The sequence below is a fragment of the Magnolia sinica genome, chromosome 13 (genome assembly GCF_029962835.1).
Source record: "Magnolia sinica isolate HGM2019 chromosome 13, MsV1, whole genome shotgun sequence".
In the NCBI taxonomy this organism is placed as follows: Eukaryota; Viridiplantae; Streptophyta; class Magnoliopsida; order Magnoliales; family Magnoliaceae; genus Magnolia; species Magnolia sinica.
The window spans coordinates 37110562-37131973 of NC_080585.1; the positions used below are offsets into that span (position 1 = coordinate 37110562).

The 21412-nt window shown below is 39.9% G+C and overlaps 1 protein-coding gene across 2 annotated transcripts in view; it reads left to right on the plus strand.

Annotated features, from left to right (window-relative positions):
- The first annotated feature begins 5017 nt into the window (after positions 1-5017).
- Positions 5018-21412, plus strand: part of LOC131223595 (phosphoinositide phospholipase C 6-like) — a 41230-nt gene continuing 24835 nt past the window's right edge. The window contains exons 1-2 of one of the 2 annotated variants that reach the window (XM_058219029.1): positions 5018-5384; positions 18410-18469. In XM_058219029.1, coding sequence (XP_058075012.1) covers positions 5094-5384; positions 18410-18469 — 351 coding nt within the window. In that variant the 5' untranslated portion in view covers positions 5018-5093. Of the gene's footprint in view, positions 5385-18409; positions 18502-21412 lie in introns of both variants that reach the window. The other variant, XM_058219030.1, reaches the window with a different exon arrangement.

Consider the following 21412-nt stretch of genomic DNA (forward strand, 5'->3'; position numbering starts at 1 on the left):
TGTTAACATACAAATTAAAAAAAAAAAAAAAAAAACGCACATAATCGAAAGGCTTTTATTAATGTAGATTCTCATTACATTCTAGACTATATAGTCTAGCACATGCTTTAATTATATTCAAATAAAAATATCCTTAATTCTAAGATAAAGCTTTAAAAAAATACTGTATGCATATAAAAAATGAGCATGCATGATACAATGGATGCATGTTATGCAAATATTCTTGTGTTGGAGGTCGTTTAACTTCAGTGTCAGATCATTCAACTAATTAGAATATGTTCACTACTTGGGCAAGTAATATCGAGTGCTACCTAGAAGACCAATGGTCACGTAATTTAAAGATTAGAGAGGTCATATATGACTTCCTGCATAATTGACTAGTATTAGATAATACTGATATATTTCAAGTGATGTTGGCATAGAGACATCACAATGGCAATGGAAAGGGTCAACGCATAACCTTGTCAGCATAAAAGACAAGGAGTATGTAGCTTTGTCATCTTGAATAGCATGGGACTTTGTGATAAGAAAGTCAAGGCACATATCTATTTGTTCATAGCCTGTCGAGTATTGTACCTTAATACATGAAAAAATTGTAGATTATTTTAAAGAGATTATGTAAAGATTATATGAGTGAATGCTAGCTTCCGAAGCTGTAGACTAGTCCAACAATGAGCATATAATGGCAAGCCAAGGTAGCGTAAGTCGTCTATCCAACATTGATAAAGTAAACATTTGTCACTCGAGCATTGTTGATGGTAAGCATTGTTGTTCAAATTCAAGGGAGATGGATCATCTAGGTCACGATGCTGATCCAAATGATTGCATTAGTTTCTTGATGAAGATTATTAAAAATGGAATATCATTTATCAAACTCTTTGATCAAATATACCGATGTATTTTATAGAAGTGTTATCTTTAGAGGAGCAATGACAATTACAAGTATTTTGCAAAGCAACCCACTATACAGTCTAACCATGGAGAAATGGGCATAAGCCTTTAGGGACATGAAAAGCACAAAGGAGGAAAGACATTATTCTTTGGGAGCCCAATCAACCTTAGAGGGTTATTGCCCTTGCACCCCATAAATGAGAATGGGAGGGGGCACCACTCCCTTGTATTTGACGAGTAAGAAAGAGAAGCGTTGCATCCTATAGCCTTAATATTGAGAAAGGAATGGTGTCATCCATAACAATCCCAAACGAGGGGAGATGAGAAGGGGGTTACACATATTTGCATTAATGGAAATGTAAGGATCTTCACTCCCTAGCTTCTGAAGACGCAATAGAAGGACGTCGTTCTCTGAAGGATGCCACTTCCTTGCAAACTTAGCGTGACAAGGAGGAGCTTTCCTTCCTCAAGTACTACAAGTTGTGCAAAAGGGAGAGAATTATCATGTTTTTATAATAAAAAATAAATTTCAAAAATAAAAATTTATTTTTAGTAAATAAATAAATATATTGATTATTAAAATTTTTCATAAATAGTTGTCTAGCTAGATGGTAAGAGTGAGTTTTTGCTTTTACAACCAGGGTTCAAATCTCCTTTAGGACTTCGCACTTCACACTTGTTTGTTATGCTACTCTTGAATCTGACATCTTGGTATGTTTTTTCTGAACGTCTTAAAGGCATACCGGTGTCAAAACTAAAGATCTATTCAACGCTTAAATGTGTGAATTTTTGTGTTGAAATTTGGATTAAAAGTTCATTGACTTAAAAGATAATTTGCAAATTTCTTTCGTTTGCACTTGCTGGAACTACCGGAAAAATGACAACAAATCTGTCTTGAGAAATTGACTATTCAAGTTGAGCAATGAACCTGATTGATCTGATTGTCTCATTATCTTTTTCCTTTATCCTCCATTGTGTACAAGATTCATCATTTTTTCAACAGGAATGTACCACCCTATTGGCCACATTGGGAGAGGAGGGGAGCAACACCCTATTGGCCAATACAATACCTTGAGGTGCCACTTTTTGAAAAACTGAAGCTATAGTGGGGCACAATATAGGGGCATTGCTCGCAGTTGTGAGAGAATGGGGGCTTTGACAGAGTGACGCCCCTTAAGTCCTGGAAAAGGGGCCATGTTGCCGACAGAGTCGTGCCTACATTTTCAAAGAATAGAGGGTGCCTATTAATTGGCGCATTAAAAATCCCAAGAATTAGGGAGTGTTAACAAAGTGGTGCCCCACTAGATTTGAATAATGAGGGTTGTAAGACAACTCCTTATTTTATAATTTTGAGAACTAAAGTGATGAAAAGTCCTGAATATTTCTCCCTTTGGGTTATTTATAGACAAAGTTGGAGGTAATCCGAAAGCTTCTAGGATCGGTAGTGCATCTCGATTGGCTGAAGGTGTGTGAAATAGCAGTAACACCCTAGTAGAGGGGTTGAGGTGGCAATTGTACTATAGTAAGGGAGGGCAGACATGTGGCGCACTTTGGTTGGTTGATTTCAGAGGACTACCTTGAAGTGGTCCCCATAACCCTTGACAACATCGTTCACAATAAGTTTTTTGTAGTTTTGGGAGAACATATCTCACTCGTTACAAGTCTGATCGAACTTGTTGGAAAGATAATTCGATAAGCTTTTAAACTAGTAATAAATCAATATTATTAGAGTTCATTTGACCTTTAAAATTTGGACCCAAAGTCTTTGATGATGCAACTCATGTTATTTGCTTGATTATATTTATGCACCTTTAGTGATCGGGCTAGATCTCCACCGATACTAATCGGATGGGAGTAATCTTGGACTTAGTTGAAAGACAGTTGGATAAACTTTTCAATGAGCCTAAGGTGCTCCCTTGCATCTCTCTACAATCGAAGAATCTTGACCCTTCTTTTGATCAATTGATTCAGTGCACTGACCAACTGCTAAGACTGCACGTTCTTGCAAAAACCTTAGTATCTGCTTCATTAAAACTTGGATTTGAATTATCTTGGATTCATCGAAAAAAAGGGCATTTGATAAGTTTTCCAACGAATTATTAGCCACTCCAATTGAAGATCAATAGGTCTACCATCATCCAACCTAATTCTGTAATGTCAACTTGCAATGAAAATGACAAACTTATTTTCCTAGTGTCAACACCAATCAAGACCTCTTCGAAGATGATTCAATCGATTTCCTCTATTTTAGCCTTCATCTTCAATCATTTATTGAGGTTTCGATCTTATTGATTTTACAAGTTGTTGGAATTCATACCTCATTCTAAGGGAGAAATGATAGTTTTGATGGGCAATGGGTGATAAACTCATTTCCATATATATACAATTCTTCTTTCATGTATATGCATATCTATTACATTTCATTTATTTCTTTTCTTGTATATATGATATAAATCCCTATATAAATCCTGTTGGGGGTAAAGCAGAGACATAAAAAACTATAGAAGAATTATCTAATTTCTCTTCTATTCGTTAGGTTATCATAGTATCATAGCGGTTCATTTATGCCTTTGTTACTTGAGTGAGATCTGTCATGGTCTTAATTGCCGCCTCCAGGGCCTTCCAAATGTTGTGGTCATCGGTCTGCTCCAACCCTACTGCCGCCCTGACCACCCTTACCCACAATCCATTCGGGTCTCTACTTCAAATCTACTCATCGAGGACCGTCTGACACGCCTGATCCAGCGGCCCCTTTCATTTATTTCTTTCTTTGTATACATAATGTAAATCCCCATATAAATTCCACTGGGGTAAAGCAAAGACATACATAAAACTAGAAATCTGTTGGAGAAGTCTCCAAATCCTCTTGCGTTCGTTAGGTTATAAATGGAAAAGTTAGTAATAACCAATTATTAAAATGCCAATTTCCATTAACCTATTCCTAAGCCCTATTTAAAATGTGATGTGATAGGCCTGTGGTTAAAAAACTAGAAGACTGGTTCAATCTTGAATAGAATCATGGTTAACCAAAACCAGTTTTTAATCCCTTCTCAAAGTAGAACATGGTTAAAAGTCTCAGCATCTAGGACCTACTCATTCAGTCCGGATTTGAGTTGGGACTGATTGGCCCTAATCGCTTGAGTCGAAGGTGACTTGGGTCATTGAACCGGACTGGTCCTAGCCAAGTCTGAGTCAACTCTACGAGTCACGTCAGACTCGTCCGAGTCTTGAAAACATGAGTATAATAAAAACCGGGGCTCAACTCAATCCACGGATCTCTTTCCTCAGGTGAAAATCCCAACTCACCTAACCCAGAAGTCCAGGTCTTGTGGACCAGGCCTGAAAGCCCAACTCAAGCCCAGCCCGTGAAAACACACACGTGGCCAACGTACAAATCGAATTGAAAGAGAGAGCTAACGGCAGCGGATTAGGTGTTGCCCGGACAACACGTTAGTGGGTGTTTCCCTGACCGTGGGGCCCACCTTTGTTTGTATATTGTATATCCACACTGTCCATCAGTTTTTCCAGATCAATTTAGTATATGGTTCCGAAAATGGAGCAGATCCAAATCTCAAGTGGACCACGCCATAGGAAAAAGTGATGATCGAACGACCACCATTAAAAACTTTCAAGGGCCCACCGTAATATTTATATGCCATCCAACGTGTTGATAAGGTGAGTCAACCCTAGATGAAGGTAAAACACAAATATCAACTTGATCCAAAACTTCTGTGATCCCCAACAATTTTTTAATGGTGAGAATTCAATCCCTACTTGTGGTTCATTGAGACTTGAATCTAATTCATTTTTGGAAAAATGTCCTAAAATCATCTGAAAAAACTTATGGTCGGCGTGGATGTAGAACATATACATCAAGGTGGGCCCCACGTTTAGAGAAAACACCCACTAACGTGTTACCCGAGTAACACATATTCCTCTCTTAGAGCGGGAGGTAACGGCAACGGCGGGAAAAAAGGGAGACGAAGAAGCTACTTCCACCACCAGACTCTCCCGCAAATGTCGCCCCTTTTATCCACCATTCCTCCTTGAATTCTCTCTCTTTCTCCTCAGAAAAGGAGAGAAGAACAGAAAATCAAGAAGAACATTCCCGTCTCTCTCTCTCTCTCTCTCTCTCTCTCTCTCTCTCTCTCTCTCTTCAGAAAACGAGAGAAAAAAAATCAGGAAGAAGAAGGTAAGAGAAAATGGGAGACTACACGATGTGCGTGTTCTTCACGAGGAAGTTCCGGAATAACGAGGCAGAGCCCCCACCTGACCTCAAGAAAGCATTCTTCGCCTTCTCCCGAGGCTATGACCAGATGACGGCACCTCAGTTCCAGCGCTTCCTTATTGAATTCCAGGGCGAGACCCAAGCCACCGTCGCTTATGCTGAGTGGGTCATTGAACAGATGCGCCGTCTCCGTCCCGTCCTCAATTTCGAAGATTTCATCCAATACCTCTTCTGTGACGACCTCAATGCTCCCATCATCTCTCAGGTCCTCATTTCCTATTTCTCGCATGCCTCTGCTCTTTTTCTTTGGGTGGGGCCTAATGTATGTGCATATTTGTTAGATCCAGTCCGTTCACTAGGTGGGGTCCATGATAGCCCAAAACTTAGGTTGGTCAATTGATCATGTGGGCCACATGCATATGTTGAGGATGGATCATAGATTGTAGTTTTCTAACCATCTTTTTTTTTTTTTTTCCTCCTACACATGTGTCCTACCTGATGAGTGGATTTGCTTGTTTTTGGTCTGGGGTATGTTTGGTGTGGACCTATCTTGTTGAGGGAAGGAGAGATTCTATTTGCAACCGCACGTCTTCCACAGGCCGGCATGAGTGTAGTGCTCATGTGGCATACACATGTGAGATCTGGGTTGTTTGATATGTGGCTCTCTAGTGAATGTGTCCTTGCCTAAAAATCAGGCTGGCCCACTCATCAGGTGGGACACAACATGCCTCATGTGGCGTATGTGCGGTAGACCCTGGTCATCCATTAGGTGGGGCAGATAATGAGCATGTGCGGGCCCGAAAATAAGGAGTCCGCTCATGTGCATGATGAAAATGGACAGTTAAGGTTTGTCCAATGGCCCATACACGATGGGTTGATTGATCTGATTTTAGAAGAGAGCATGTTTGATAACATGAAATGTGCTTCCCTGAAATTCCAAAATAAAAAATGCATATAAACAATGTGACATCAATCTCGATGTGTTTGATTTGCTTCTGGAAGACAATGTGCTGTAGCACTGTGATTGTCACAATTGTTGAATTGAAACAACAACCCCAATACCTAATTTGAATTTTGGGTTTGAAGTCGCATAAAACCTGGAACTCTTAGTTGAGTCACACCACTGATTGGAGATCGAATCCCCAAAGTTTGTCCGATACATGATTAGGGAAAAACAAAGAGAGCCTTTTCTTTTAATTCACTATTCATGGATCATTCATAAAAGAGTTTTTATATGTATGTATTTCCCAAAGCAAAAGAAACCCTAATCTATTCCTAACCATCTATGTTTCCAATCCCAACCATCTATTTTAATATAATATTAATAATGACTAAGATACCCTTAAATCCTATCACAAAATAGGGTGTTTATTATAAATTTTGAACTTTCTTGGAGCTATAAAAGAGGGTGGGCATAGAAAAAGCTCTTGCTTTCTTCTTTTTCCATATTCATGAGATTTGAAGAAACTTCCATGTGATTTGGAAGGGAGATTGGTGTGAGGCTAATCTTCATCAACAGAGATGCGAGGTCTCCATCTATCTCCACATCATCATCAATTTTCTCCTCCCTCAACGTATTTTCTTCAAGTTCTTCAATTCTCCCATCTTAAGCCATCATCTTCTCCTAAACCCATCTTTCCCTTATCTATCTACCATCCAAACCCTAACCGACCTAAACCCATCCATCCTACGCCACACGTGTGACTGTACGACCACACCTGTGAATCCTTCAGGTTGGTCGTACGGCTACACCTTGCCCCTTTTGGTTTTTCCATTATCTTTATATCAAAACCCCCTTCTTCCATTCCCAAAACCCTAACTCTAAATCTAAAATTTTATATATTTCCTACTTTCTTAAATTACACAAACCTTAATTTTTACTCTAGGTTGTATTAGGTCTTCTACTTTGAAATAGACTATACCCTATGCTAATTGGATGTCCCTACATCCATTAGATTCTAGTTTCCTTTTATTTAATGATCTTTTGTTACGATGTTGGTAGCTTAGGCTATGATTATGCATGGCGTTCTTTTGGTTTTCATGGGATTCATGATGACTATGGCAATGCTTTTTTTTCTTTCTATTAATTGTCTTAATTCAACTACTTGATCTCATATGTTATTTGGTTCATGGATCGGTCTTGCATCATAACTTAACAGGATTTCAAGTAGGACCAATTTTGTGTCATTTGAATGTCATTGGGTACCAAAAAGTGGTCTAGAAAATAAGGGTAGCTATAGATTATTTCCAAGTAAGCTAGTTTTTTCTATCAAAATAATATATGAAATAGTCCCACAACATGGACCATATGGGCTGATAAATCAAAGTGGACCATCATGTGGGTGAATTGAACCATCACATGGGCTGCACTAACTGATTGGAATATTTCATGGACCCAATCAATTATTAGATATCTTGGTCAGGACCACCCTTGGGTTGCATTAGGAGTTGGAGTGGATAATTGAAGCAAGCAATACGATTTTGCTTCTTGCTTTTCCATGAAATAAAAGATTACCAAGAAAAATTGAGAAGTCGATAGTAGATTATTGATCCATGACATCACCTGCCCAATCAACATCCACATAAGCTCATAACTAAAATCGAGAGGACGTGTAACAGTAAAAGCCTCCTAGATAGGGCTTCTTAAGTTGTGAATGATCTGGAGAATGGAAACATGATGAATTGAGGAACATAGTGTAATTGACTCATAATGCACATGACATAAACAATAGGGTCATCACCAACATGGTTCAAAATAATGGCCAATATGTTGCGTAGTGGACCATACTTATCGCATATTGGTACCTGCCTGTATGATATATTTATATGTGAACTGGCCATAGTCATACTTCATGCTGAATTGGTTTGATACAGATTGATATGGACCAATATTCAGTGTAAATACTTGTTGGGCCTTTTTTCCCCCCCCTTTTCTTCTTGTTTGGGATTTTATTTTCTGATGCAATCGAAAACCATCCAACTGAATTTGGAACCTTTCTTCAGCAGATCTTGTGCTAAGAATCCTTCACATTCTTCTGCATGTAGGAAATAGAAATAATGGATAACTAGGTGGTAGTGGTACTACTCTACCAATTCTATGGCATCACATGAACGGTTCCAATGACATCTCAGCAAAGATTAATAATTCTCATTGCATGAAAGGAAGAAGAAATACTCTACATTTACTAGTCAAAATGTTCATCAAATATCTTCTTACATATGGCCTTAGAGGACTTTATATGGGTCAAAATACAAAAGATAGAGACTTAAAGAGATCTTACACAAATTTAGACTTTATTATTTTGACATCCTCCAACATAATAAAATTACTAAAAGATTTGACACACGAACTGTTATTAAAATAGGGAAACAACTATTTAAAAGATATAAATCAAAAAGCGAAATAAGATAAACAAATAATGACTTGACTCTAAATCGGGAACTTTCCAAAATATATGGGTAAGTCCAAGTGAGATGTGTGTTTCATCAAGGCCTTGACTCGGGTTCACATATCATCCAACCCTTGATCTGGTCCACATTCCCCATCTGATCGGTTTGGACACTTGAAATAGACTGGATTAGTAATCTTTTTTTCTTTTTTTTTGAAAGGTAACACTACCAGGGACTAAACCCTGGATTACTCACACACACTACGCACTTGAAACAGTCCAAATTAGTCCAGATTAGTAATCCACATGGTTAAATGTTCCAGATCTTTAATCTGATTGTTGCATCAATCACATCAGTGACCTTGACCATTGAATGGGCTTGATTGGGCCTTGATATGTTTTCTGATGGCCTGGACTTTAATTGAATACCTTGTGTAGAGTGGACACATCCGTTAATTACTCATGTGTGTTCCCAGATCCATCAATTCTCCTTGGGCTTGAAAGAACTTGTCATCAAGTTGGAAACAATGTCAATCTTTGAATTTGTACCACCTCTTACCAAGTCTCCTTCCTCTTTGTTGGCAATTGGTGGTGTCACATCCAGTCAAAAGTATCAATTATCTAGTGGTTAATATCCAACACAAGTTCATACATCATTATTTAAAAGAAATAAATATAAAATGAAAAATTCTTTATTCTCGCAGTAAATTTTCAAGAGCACGCCTTTCGAAGTCATCACTCCACACATGGAGACTCCAGTTCATTTCCCTGTCTGGATGGTTTTCCAATAAACAAAATGAGCTAATAGCTCAGCAAGTAGTTGTACGCATGATTCACAACATAGGCATGATACAAGTGCATGTACAAGAATCTTAGCATGCCACATTACCACATAAATAATTTCTTTAATGAACAACCAGGGCCATAGCTGCGCAAAGCGTCCAGCCTGCCAACACCCATCCGACCGAGACCCATAGGAGCCCAACACGTGCAGGAGTTTACTCACATCCTGCACAAATGCTGGCTTGAGGTATCTCACGTATCGTGTGTAACTGTATAGTTTGACAATGAGTGGCCCACTCTAGAGATGGCCAAACTCCTTCCCCAGCCTCGACTGTAGTCTAAGGAAGAGGCCCTATTGGTACCAACTCGAGTTTCATTAGGAACTCTGCCCGAGAATTTAAGGGATAATTCGATCCCCAAGTTGTCTGGTGTTCTCAGAATGACACATTAAATATAAGCCAATTGTATACTTAATTAGATATCAACAAATTATAAAAGTTAAGCAAAAGTAAGCATGTAATGTTACGCAATGCGTGCGAGAAAATCCTTCCATGATAGTGACTACTTACCCAAAATGTTCATTCCTTATTTGACCATTTTAACCTTTTGATAATTTCTTCATGGATCTAATGACTGCATTCGGGTCTACGATCCATATAAAGTTTCCTTTTTTAGTCATGGTTAGAATATAAAGCATCAATTTAGTTTATTCTTTAGTGTCCATTTTCTTAAAAATCCTGTAAAAATGAGTAAGATCCTAAGATTGTTACATTAATCCATTAAATCAGTCAATCAAGTCCCCTAATTTCGTAGATCTAAGCCGTAGATAGTCCATTTACCATGTTTCTAACCATAGATCAAAGGTATTAATCTTTGTTTCGGATTGAGATCTACCTTAAAGACAATTGGATGTTTAGATCCATCATATCCGATCATTTATTTCTTTATTTTTCACGAATTTGGTCTAATGGTCTTGATTGATCTTTGATCAGATGATCTGATTTAACATTAGATCAAGTAGATTTTTAATTTTCTTAAATATAATCCCTTAATTAGTTTATTAAACCTTTGGTCAACGGTTGGATTGGACCCGATTGTCGATTTAACGATCTATATCATTATTATAATCTTTTCCTAATTTTAACAATCTGGATCTAGATTTATAAGGTCTTCAATCCATATTTACACTTAATGAATAAGATTTTTAAAGGTACAATTAATTTTATGTGGGGCCCACTTTTACACTAATGTCTATAATGGATTTTTCACTTATAGGATTCTAGCACAATATAAGATACGAGAAGCGCAAATGATTTATTATGATAGACATGATCTTGTGGTGGGGCCCACTTAGATTTGATCTAAAATATCTAAGATATATAGTATTAGAGCACTTGATAAATGGTTTGGATCAGAAGGTAAGCTCATAGAACTTATCTTTTAATCTCTTTCTCTCTCCCTCTTTCTTTGTGAGTGCTTACAAGAAGTGGTTTGGTATTCCTTATGTCATGCCCCAAACTCGGAAACCGGGCTCACAAAATTCTCGATTGCCGAATCTGGCACTGACAGCCTCCGTAGTGCCTCATTTTCGGCTCCCAGCACCCATATGCCAGATTCCGATCTTGGGACCCTACAAGGAGGATTTTCAATATGATTTTTTTTTTTTTGGATATAGGAGCGTAACCATAAGCATTACCAAGTCACAAAACAATATCACCACATATCTACTATATCAAAAACTTTGAGTACAATGCAGAAAGGGAAATACAAAGATAGACGAAAGCTCCAAAATGATCTGCCACATGCTCCTACCTCAGCACTGCTGCGATCCAACTTTACCTACATGCAACAGTCGTGCATAAGCTTATAGAAAGCTTAGAGGGTGGTGTAAGTATATGCGCAAGGTAAGTGTCAAGTATACAATATCAAAGCAATACGAAAACATGTTGGTAAGTCCATGAATGCAATCGGTCGTACCAAGGTTATACGATATAAGACATGAATGCTATCGGCCATACCGAGGCCATGCGATGCGAGGCCTACGTAGCCAAATGTTATATGCGAGATGCAATGCAAGCATGTCAATCCTCATCTGAATCCACATATCAATACAGCTCAACTTTGGAATATCACCGTGGTCTAGTACACTCCAAACCAGATTGCTGCCCTATCGCGTGCAACAAGGTGAGTGGAAGAGACCTCACTATCCGCCTGCCAATATTGGGCCCGACTCGTCGATAGTGACCCATTCCTCGAGCTGGTCAAACTCAGCCTAGCTTTACCCCATCATCTCAGGCAGGTAAGGCTGCACCCCCTTCCAACTGACCACGACACAGTGGGAAGCACGGCTTCCTGGTATTCGACACTTGGCGCTCATGCATCCACTCGTCTAGATGTTGGAGCAACCTCCTGGTACCATAAGGGTTTAGGGAATTTCACCCAGGGATATCTATCACACCCCATGTGGAGAAAGATTTCTGGTGTCCAATCCTGCTATCCACGATATACCTATAGAGGCTACGACCCTGATGTCGCTAGGGCGTACAGTAGTCATGTCACACAATGCGAGATGCATGAATCACACTATCCAGTCATGTAGCAATTTTACGCGTATCGCACGCTCATGTGGGTAACTCCTCCTATCAAGGAGTCCCATAATAATCCGCCCAATGGCATATGCTATGATCAATCACTCCTTATATTAAGCATACATATGATGCGCATGGGCATGGATCGTGGAGCTATACTAAGCATGTTATATGATGATGATGTACTCTCCTTATATCAAGGATGGGCCTAGACGGCCTACTCATATCAAGAATGGGCCTAGCACTTATGGGGGGGCCCAATGATTTGGGGTAGCCCAATAAGGTAAGGTAGTCATGGGCTTAACAACGGGCCCTAGAGAGACTTATGATGTGGTCATTTAACTACCATGGACATTTAACCACCGTTGCTCCCTAGAGAGTGTGTAACACCTCGGTCCCAACGGTAAGATATTGTCCGCTTTAGCTGGCACAATGTTCACCTTTACGGCTTTGTTCTCGCAGGTGGAAGCGGTTAGCAAATCACTCGTAAAAAGCGTCTTTCCAATTAAGGACAAAGGCTTACATTTGGCCCAGAGCTCTGATACCATTTGTAACACTCCGGTCCCAACGGTAAGATATTGTCTGCTTTGGCTACCACAATGTCCCCCTTCCTAAGTCAGAGTACGTCAGAGTGTGTCGTGTTACCATATCCCAGGTCCACTTTAATCCAAATCATGCTCTGATACCATTTGTAATACCCCGGTCCCAACGGTAAGATATTGTCCGCTTTGGCTGGCACAATGTCCACCTTCACGGCTTTGTTCTCCCGGGTGGAAGCGGTTAGCGAACCACTCGCAAAACGCGTCTTTCCAATTAAGGACAAAGGCCCACATTTGGCCCAGAGTTCTGATACAATTTGTAACACCCCGACTCCTCTGGTAAGATATTGTCCGCTTCGGGTTGGCACAATGTCCACCCTCACAGTTTTGTTCCTACATAGCCAAAGCGGACAATATCTTACCTTTGGGACCGGGGTGTTACAGTGCGGCCCATTAAGAAATCTAATATACAATGGGGCCCATGGCCTGAATACTACTTAAGAAACAAAGATGGGCATCACAAATAACATTTCATACATCATGGTGGGGTCACACATCACAATTGGGCCTCATCACCTAGGCCTCATATGCACCATAATAGGCCTCACACAAGGGCCTCATGTACATCACATTGGGCCTCATATAAGGGCCTCATATACATTTTAATGGGCCTCGCTTGAGGGCCTCATACACATCACGATGGGTCTCTCACACGGGCCTAATATACATCACAATGGGCCGCATACACGCGCCTCATGTACGCAATCAAGTGGGCCTCACACATACGGCCACAATGGGCCCTACACATAAAGTAGGTGGGCCCTGCGTGCACAGCAGGCGAGCCCTGCACGTCTAGCAATACGGACGAATGGCGTGGATATAAAACACATACATCATGTGAGTCCCATCGTCCATGGCTGGACGGTGCGGATTACAACACATACATCACGTTGGGACCCATGGTTGCTGAATGGCGTGGATGAAATACATAACGGTGGGTCCCACTTGAAATTTAGATCTATCTCTCTCTCTTTGTAATGCCACAAAATGATCTCTACAATGATTGGACGGTGAGGATATAGATCACCTGCATCAAGGTGGGCCGTTGCGGCTGCTAGACAGATGGTCCAGCAGTGTTCCACCTATTTGAACGGTGTGGATCAACGCATACATCATGGTGGGTCACACATAGATGGACGGTGTGGAGTAAAACATATACATCACAGTTGGGTCCTATGTCCTACCGACGGACGGTTAGGATGAAAACACATACCTCTTGATCAGACCCACAGAACTTGTTGACGTCAATACAACAACTATATTGCTGGGTGGTCCCCACCGTCCAGAGATGGACAGTGTGAATATACAATACAAATATTAAGGTGGGCCCACCCCCACATGTGCAGCACGTGTGGGGTGGGTCCCACGCCCTTAAAACGGACGGGCTATGTGGGCAAAACCCATAAATCAGGTGGAGTCCCACCAGATGGACGGTGTTGATGAAACACCTGCATCACGATGGATCCCACCGTCTAGCAGACTGGACGGTGTGCACATACACATATCATTAAGGTGGGTCCACGTGGTGGCCCACCAAAGCTTTGGGTCAGCTGATATTTGTGTTTTACCTTCGTCCAGGTCCGTCCAAATGGACAGCAAGGTGGGACTGTTGGATGGGGCTGGATGCTGGATACAACGCATGCATGGTGGGTCCCACTTGGGTGGACGGTGAGGATGAAAATACGTATGCATCGAGGTGGGCCATCAACAAGGAAAGGGGGAGAGAGAGAGAGAGAGAGAGAGAGAGAGAGAGAGAGAGAGAGAGAGAGAGAGAGAGAGAGACGTGTGGAGGGGAGGGGCTCCGCCACTATGAACCCTTCCTAGGTGGGCCATGTAATTACAATACATACATCAAAATGGGTCCCAAATCATGTGGGCCCTAAATCATAAAAATTAACGGTGGAGATCCTTTTCCACCAAAAGATGTAAGATCTAGATGACCTTTCCATAAATGGGAAAATAAACATCATGATAGGGTCCATGGAGAATGGCCCCATCATGGGATGATCATATGAATCATGGTGGGCCATCGGCCACACCTAGGGTCCAAAGTGAGATCCATACCATCAATCGGTAGGCCCCACTTGGCCCATCATAAAAAACACAATCTAACCTGCTAATCACCCACCGATTGCTAATCTTCTAGGCTCCTTGGAATGCTAAGCTCCTCGGCTTCGATTTTGACGGAGGATGATGGAGGTTAAAGGGCTAGGATGAGAGATGAGGGGGGTAGGAAGTGTGCCACACTTGGTTCTCTCTTTGGGAAGCTTGGACGTCCACTCTTGGTTGCTTGGAAAATGGTGGAGAGAATGAGAGGGAGAGAGAAGGTGATGGGATGAAAGGGATGGGATGGAGTGATGGGTGTGAGTAACATGAGGGTTGACTTTGGAGAGGGTTGCTTGTCTTGGGGAGAAAGAAATCATGGGTTGTGATGAGATGTGTACTTGACTAGTATTTGATTAATTAATGTGATGGATGGTAGAGATTCTCTCGGGATTTACAATGCGGGACGTTTCCTCAAAATAGATGCAGGCCCACAACTCCTGGCCTGGGTATCGCATCGGTACGCAAGACGTGGCGTTGGAACCGTGGCGAAGGCGCAGTCGCAATGGTACAAGTCTCGGGTCGAGTCGACTCAGATTTATGGAATGCGACTTAGGGTCGTGCATAAATGCCGATTATAGGTCGCGGGTTGCCGAAATTCGGCAGGGAGGATCGCAGGAGTCTAAGGAACGGCATGGACTAGGATATGGGCTTTACACCTTATATAGAGGCGCCAAAGCCCTCTTACATTAACATGTACATGTAACATGTGATAAACACATGTTAAGTGCATGTAACTCTTATCTTAATGGTGAGAGGTTTTAGGGTAAATGAGGGTACAACGAATGTGTGTATGTGCCATGGAGATGTAGGTCCCACAAGTACAGTCTTCTTAATCTAAGCGCATGATTAGATTTTTTATATCTTATGCCCTCTTGTAAGAATGATTTCTTGATCAAAATGATCATGGTTATTTATAAGGAAATCACAAGTGTTCATATAGGCAGCAGTGCACCAAAGATTGTACACATGCGTTCATATGAAGTAGGGTGTATTAATCGAGTGTGTACATGCCACGATCGTGTGGGCCAAACCAAAAGTTTTTATATCCAATCATTATATCAAAATGAAGCTTTTATTACAAAGATTATAGGAAAAATAATTTCAAGGTAAAAAAATTAATGTGTATAATACTATGGGCCATGCTCAAATGTATGGTTATAATATATCTGGATAATTTTTATGAATTTACATATACTAAAATATTTTAAAATCATGGTATTGAAGATCTACTAGGGTCATGAAATAAGAATCTAGTATACTCTACTATAGTCCACAAAATATGCTAAAATTAACAATTCAATAATTCTTGGCCTCAGATCTTAGCCTTTTATCCTTGTTTAAGTCAAGATTTTTATATGGCATTGTTGATATCGTGTCTAGGAACATATTTAACGATTGTCTATAGAAAGATCAAGTGATCCAATATGGGAAATTCTCAAAATCTTGATGATACATCTATTAAATGATAATTTTAACGGTAGATTTGAAAATTAATCAGTTTCTATTCAATTTGGATGGTTCGGATCGATAATTCATGGTTTGGATTGGTGATCAACAGACATATTATCAAAAATCTTGGTTAAAATGGTTAAAATGACCCACTTGATGATCAGTTGTGATTAAATAATTAGAAAGGAAAAAAAAATCCTCCCCCCGCCCCCCCCAAAAAAAAATAAAAAATAAAAAATAAAAAAAATTGTCATTATATTACAGGTGGTACAATTCTATGCATTGGCTAGGCACAACAATTGCCAGAGTCCTTTGTAGACGATATTGCTTCCACTAGTGCTTTGTGGGAGCCAACTCTTTTTTGCAACTTTAAATTCCTTCCTCGATCTTGAAACTTCTGCTCTATTGTTCGTGCCATACTCAATGTTCCCAAAGCTGCTTCAATTTAGATGTTGAGACCTATCTTCTTGTTTGCCAATGTAAATGTGGTTCTAACCATTCGTCCATTGATGTATCCATTATTGGTCCTGGTGAATTGAAGTATTGGTCCCAACATTACTATGTTGGTCAATCTAGTCATCAACTTTTCCTTTGACTCTGCAGGTCCATTGATTCATCTTCCAATCCATTTGATCCTTCAGTAGATCTATGTGGCTCTAAAGCGATTAAACGGTGGATTCCTCTTCTGATGGAAACACTTTCAAACTTGTTTCCCAATGATCTTTAGACCCATCCGATTGAGATCCAATGCTATCTTCCTTCTGATGTTGGTGATATATATTAAAATATTATCTTGATATGACCTGGCATCGCATGAGTCATATCGGTATCAATGGGAAACGGTCAAGAGTCAAGCCAATTTTGAATATATATATATATATATATATATATATATGGGAAACAGTACTATGCGCTTGACCTTACGAGTCCGTCCCATGAAGTCAAGCTGTGTGAGCTCCACCGTGATACGTTTCAAAAATCTACCCCATCAATCAGATGCACCATTCAATCGTGGGCCTAGGTGTCAAAAATCAAGTCAATCTATGACTTGTGGGGGCCACACCACATACAGAAAGTGGGGAGGGGCCGTGCACCATTAAAACATTAATAATCATTTTTTGGGCCCCCCGAGATGTGGTTTGAAAATCCAACCCATCCATTATGTGTGTCCCACTTGGATGAGGGTTCAGACCAAGTTTCAACAGCATTCAAAACTCAGGTGGGCTCCCACCAAGTGCTTTTATATGTTTTAACAGTGTCTTCACATGATTTTAGATGGTATGGCCCACCTGAGTTCCGTATACGGCTGATGTTTGGGATATCCCATAATTTAGAGGGGACCCATCAAATGCACGGTGTTGATGGTCGACATGCATCACGGTGGGGCCCACACAGCTCGACCTCACGGGAGCTTATCCTGAGGTCGAGTGCAAGCCAATTTTGAATATATATATATATATATTCAAGAGATTGTTTTTTAAAAGCCATCTCTCTCTCTCTCTCTCTCTCTCTCTCTCATTTTTGAGGGTTGATGAAGAGAAAAATACTTCAAGGGACTCTGTTGCCATCAATCACAAACCTGAGGGCACCTGCTACAAAAATCAAAAGGTAAGGGAGAGACGGAGGGTATCGACATATGTCACAAATAGAAAATTTCCCAATTATAAATTAATGTGATTCAGGTGATGGTAGTCACTTGCACTCTTGTAGATTTGTATACTTGTTTAGTGTGAGTGCATGCATGTGTGTGATAATCACTAGTCACTTACACTCTTGCAGACTTGTGTACTTGTGCACACGTGTGTGGACCTGTAGCTTATTAAAAGCATGCTAAAGACTTGAAAGGAGACTACTAAATCATGGACCCGAGATGTATGTAATCTTGTTCTCAGCAGACTAGCTCTGTTGTTGAGCATGACATTTCTATTCCTCTGTTATGAAATGTTTCTGAACCCTATCTCAGTGTGCCAATGGGTTGAGGGATATTATTGTGTGTTTCTAGGAGCTAAAACCTCAGGGTGCCACAATTCTTTTGATATTGAGTACTTCTCCTCCTTTTCTGCTCACTTTTTTACAAAATACATATCACTAACTCCTGTCAATTTTGGCTTTGCTGTCAGTTCTATTCATTATCTTGTTTATATTTTCATCTGATGCATGCACTCTACGTAATTGCTCCAATTGGATCTTTAGAAGTATTAGGAATCATTTTTGAGTGTCTCCTGATGGTTCCCTTTAGTGTATTCTCTGAGAATTGTTGTTTCATAGAATCTTTGTAAATAATAAAATAAAAACTCTTTTGTTGTTATCTTTGGAATCTTCAGAGATCTTACTCTTGTTGTCTATTCTCAATATTGCCATCACTTCTCTTGTCAGGCACCAATTGTTGAATGGAATGCTCATTCTGACAGTCTCCTCAATGATACTCGTCATCATGTATGTCTACACAAGCCAACTCCAGTGCTAGTGTATGGTTTGTACTCGAGAATGCTCTTTTTTCCAGATCACTATTAGAATTTTCTCTGTGGATAATTTCTCAATTAGGTGTATAGGTCTAGTTTGCTCATTTGTTGCTTTGTCTCACTTGTGTATTTGCATGTCATTGACACCCTCTTGTCTACCTGAGAATATCTGCATATTTTGATGTTTCGTTAATTTGGTTTTTATCCCTTCACGAGAAAGGTTATGTAGTACAAAAAATTGATTTAGGGTCACGTTTTGGTAGGAACATTTACTCGAAAGGTGCTGCTGTTACACTTTTTCCTCCGTTGGTTTTGTCCTTGAGGTATCAAACTATTGAGCCTTGAAAAGCGCACACACATGTGCAAGTTGGCTAATGCACACGCATCACATACGCTAGTGTTGCAGAGAGGTGAAATATCCAACCCATCCATCAAGTGGACCTCGTGTGCAGATGGTACTGCCCAAAGAGAAGGTAATGCAGGGGCATTTTCACACCGGGCTTGAGTGGAATGGCCTAGGGGATGCGAGGGCACACTCGGGGTGGGCGGCCCGTGTGAGGCGGGCCCCACCTGTGTGAGGCAAGTGGCTTGTATGAGGTGGAACCCATGTGAAGTGGGGCCCACGAGGGGGTTCAGCCGAGGACCTAACCCATGGGATGTTGGGCTTAGGCTATGAGATAAAGGGATTGATTCACCATGCACTATCAATTCAAGCTTTTAGATTAAGTGGTTAGTTTCCCGCGTCAAAGTGTTATCAGAGCAAGAGGTCTTGTGTTCAAGACTCCTCGCTGGGGGTGATTAATGCAAAGGCATTTTCACACCGAGTGGGTTAGCGTGTGGGATTCAGGTGGCTTGTGTGAGGCTGGGCTATGAGATAAAGGGATTGATTTGCCACGCTCTATCAGTTCGAGCTTTTAGAGCAAGTGATTAGTTATCCTGCGTCAGAAGGGTAGTCCTCTCAATAAGTGTGCCATGATAATAGAAATAAGTGGACAGGTTAGAAAACTTTGACCAATTTTTTCACAACCATACGTTTGTTCAGTTAATTGTGGACCGCCTGACTAGTCAACCGACTTGTTTATTGGGGTAGGGAATCTACATAGTGGTACCCTTCTGATGGATGGCTTGGATATTTCAACTGTGTGCCACACTGGCATATGTGGTGGCATGTGCATTAGCTGACTTGTATACATGTGTGGACTTAGCAAAGCTCCAAACTATAATATTACAAAAAAAATAACACTGAAAATTTCTCTATTTAATAGTTTTTCCATTTGTAACACTAAAATGCAATGAAGGGAAGACTAAACCTTTATTTTAAATTTTCTATTAAAATATACTTTATGCCCTACTACCACATAGACCCTTAGTTTGAAGGTGCACATGTTTGAAGCAACTTGATGTTGAATATTCAAAGATTAAATGTTGACATTGAGGGAGTGCTAGGCCTTTCTTTTCTTCCTTTCATGGCACTCGAAATTCTAGCTGCAAAATTGTGGAAGCCTGTGGGACAATTATATGAATGGATTTGCATTTGTAGTAGCCAACCCCAGTGAATGCATTTTCACCTTTGACTAGAATTGATCTTCACCATTGACTTGTGAAATGCCAAACCATCTTTTAGAGAGAGGAAAAAAACCCAATCTATTTTCTCTTAGTATACACTTATGTGAATTTAATGACCTGATTGCAAGTGAATAAACAGAAAGCATGACTAACAACACATACAACTTCCAAGGCCTTTCTTAGAGTAACACTTAAAGGTGGTTAATGTTTATCCTATGCCTAAGATTCCTCACTGTCTTCTACACTAACTTTTTAAGTTGGTTAATGATGATACTTGATTCCAAACATGTCAGTTGGAAGAGAGTTCGTCACTGTTCATGTAACTTCTATTGGTTCATCTACACTTATGAAATCACATCCTCCAAAAAACTAGAGCACCTGAATTGGATACTTGGATAATGATCCCCCTTCCTCTAGGTGTTAATTCCAAATCTACTGGGATTTTCAACTCTAGAGCTCTAGTTTAAATTTATTGGGTCACAACAAATTTGACTTGTTATGGAAGCATTTTAAGTTTTTAATATGATTTTATGAGCATTAATCCAATAAAGTCTTTGCCTGTGAATTTGGATTTGGAGGATATGCATAACCCATTTTTTTGTTTCTCAATACCCATACCCTAACTAGATAACATAGCTACATGTTAATCCTCACAAAGAATGAACATCTATTACAATAGTTCCCTATAAACCTTATTGACTAGGATTTTCAACTCCAGATCTCTATTTAGAATTTATCGTGAGTCACGTAGCATATGTCACTTTGATATTGTTTTGGAAGTATTTTAATATGATTTTATTTATGTGCAGTAATCCAATAACCAGTCTTTGCTTGAGAATTTGGATTTTGAGGATGATGCGGAGCCTGATTTTTGGGTACTCATACCCTTACTATTAACTATGATAGCATAGTTATACTTTAATCTTCAAGATTAAACAAATATTTCAATAGTCCTCTATAAACCTTTTACATGATGAAATGATTTTTAAAAAAAAATGTTTTGAGATGAAAGATTCATAGTAAGAGTCTAAGAGATTGGAAAGATGAAGTAAACAAAGAAAAGAGAAGGGAGAAGATAAGATAGAAGAAGAAAAGATTAGGATTTTAAAAATATCATTATTCTCTTATTGTAGGGACTAACCTTTTATTCTTTCACTAAATCTTTACATGAACAGAAATACCCTCAAAAGGAAACATTGTTACAGAAGTAACAATTTAGAACAAAAAGACTCTAATGCCTCTAATAAAAGAGAGCAAAAAAAAAAAAAAAAACCATTCTAACAACACTCCCCCTCAAGCTAGAGCATAAATCTATCATGCCTAGCTATTTAAGATTATTCTGAGTTCTGTT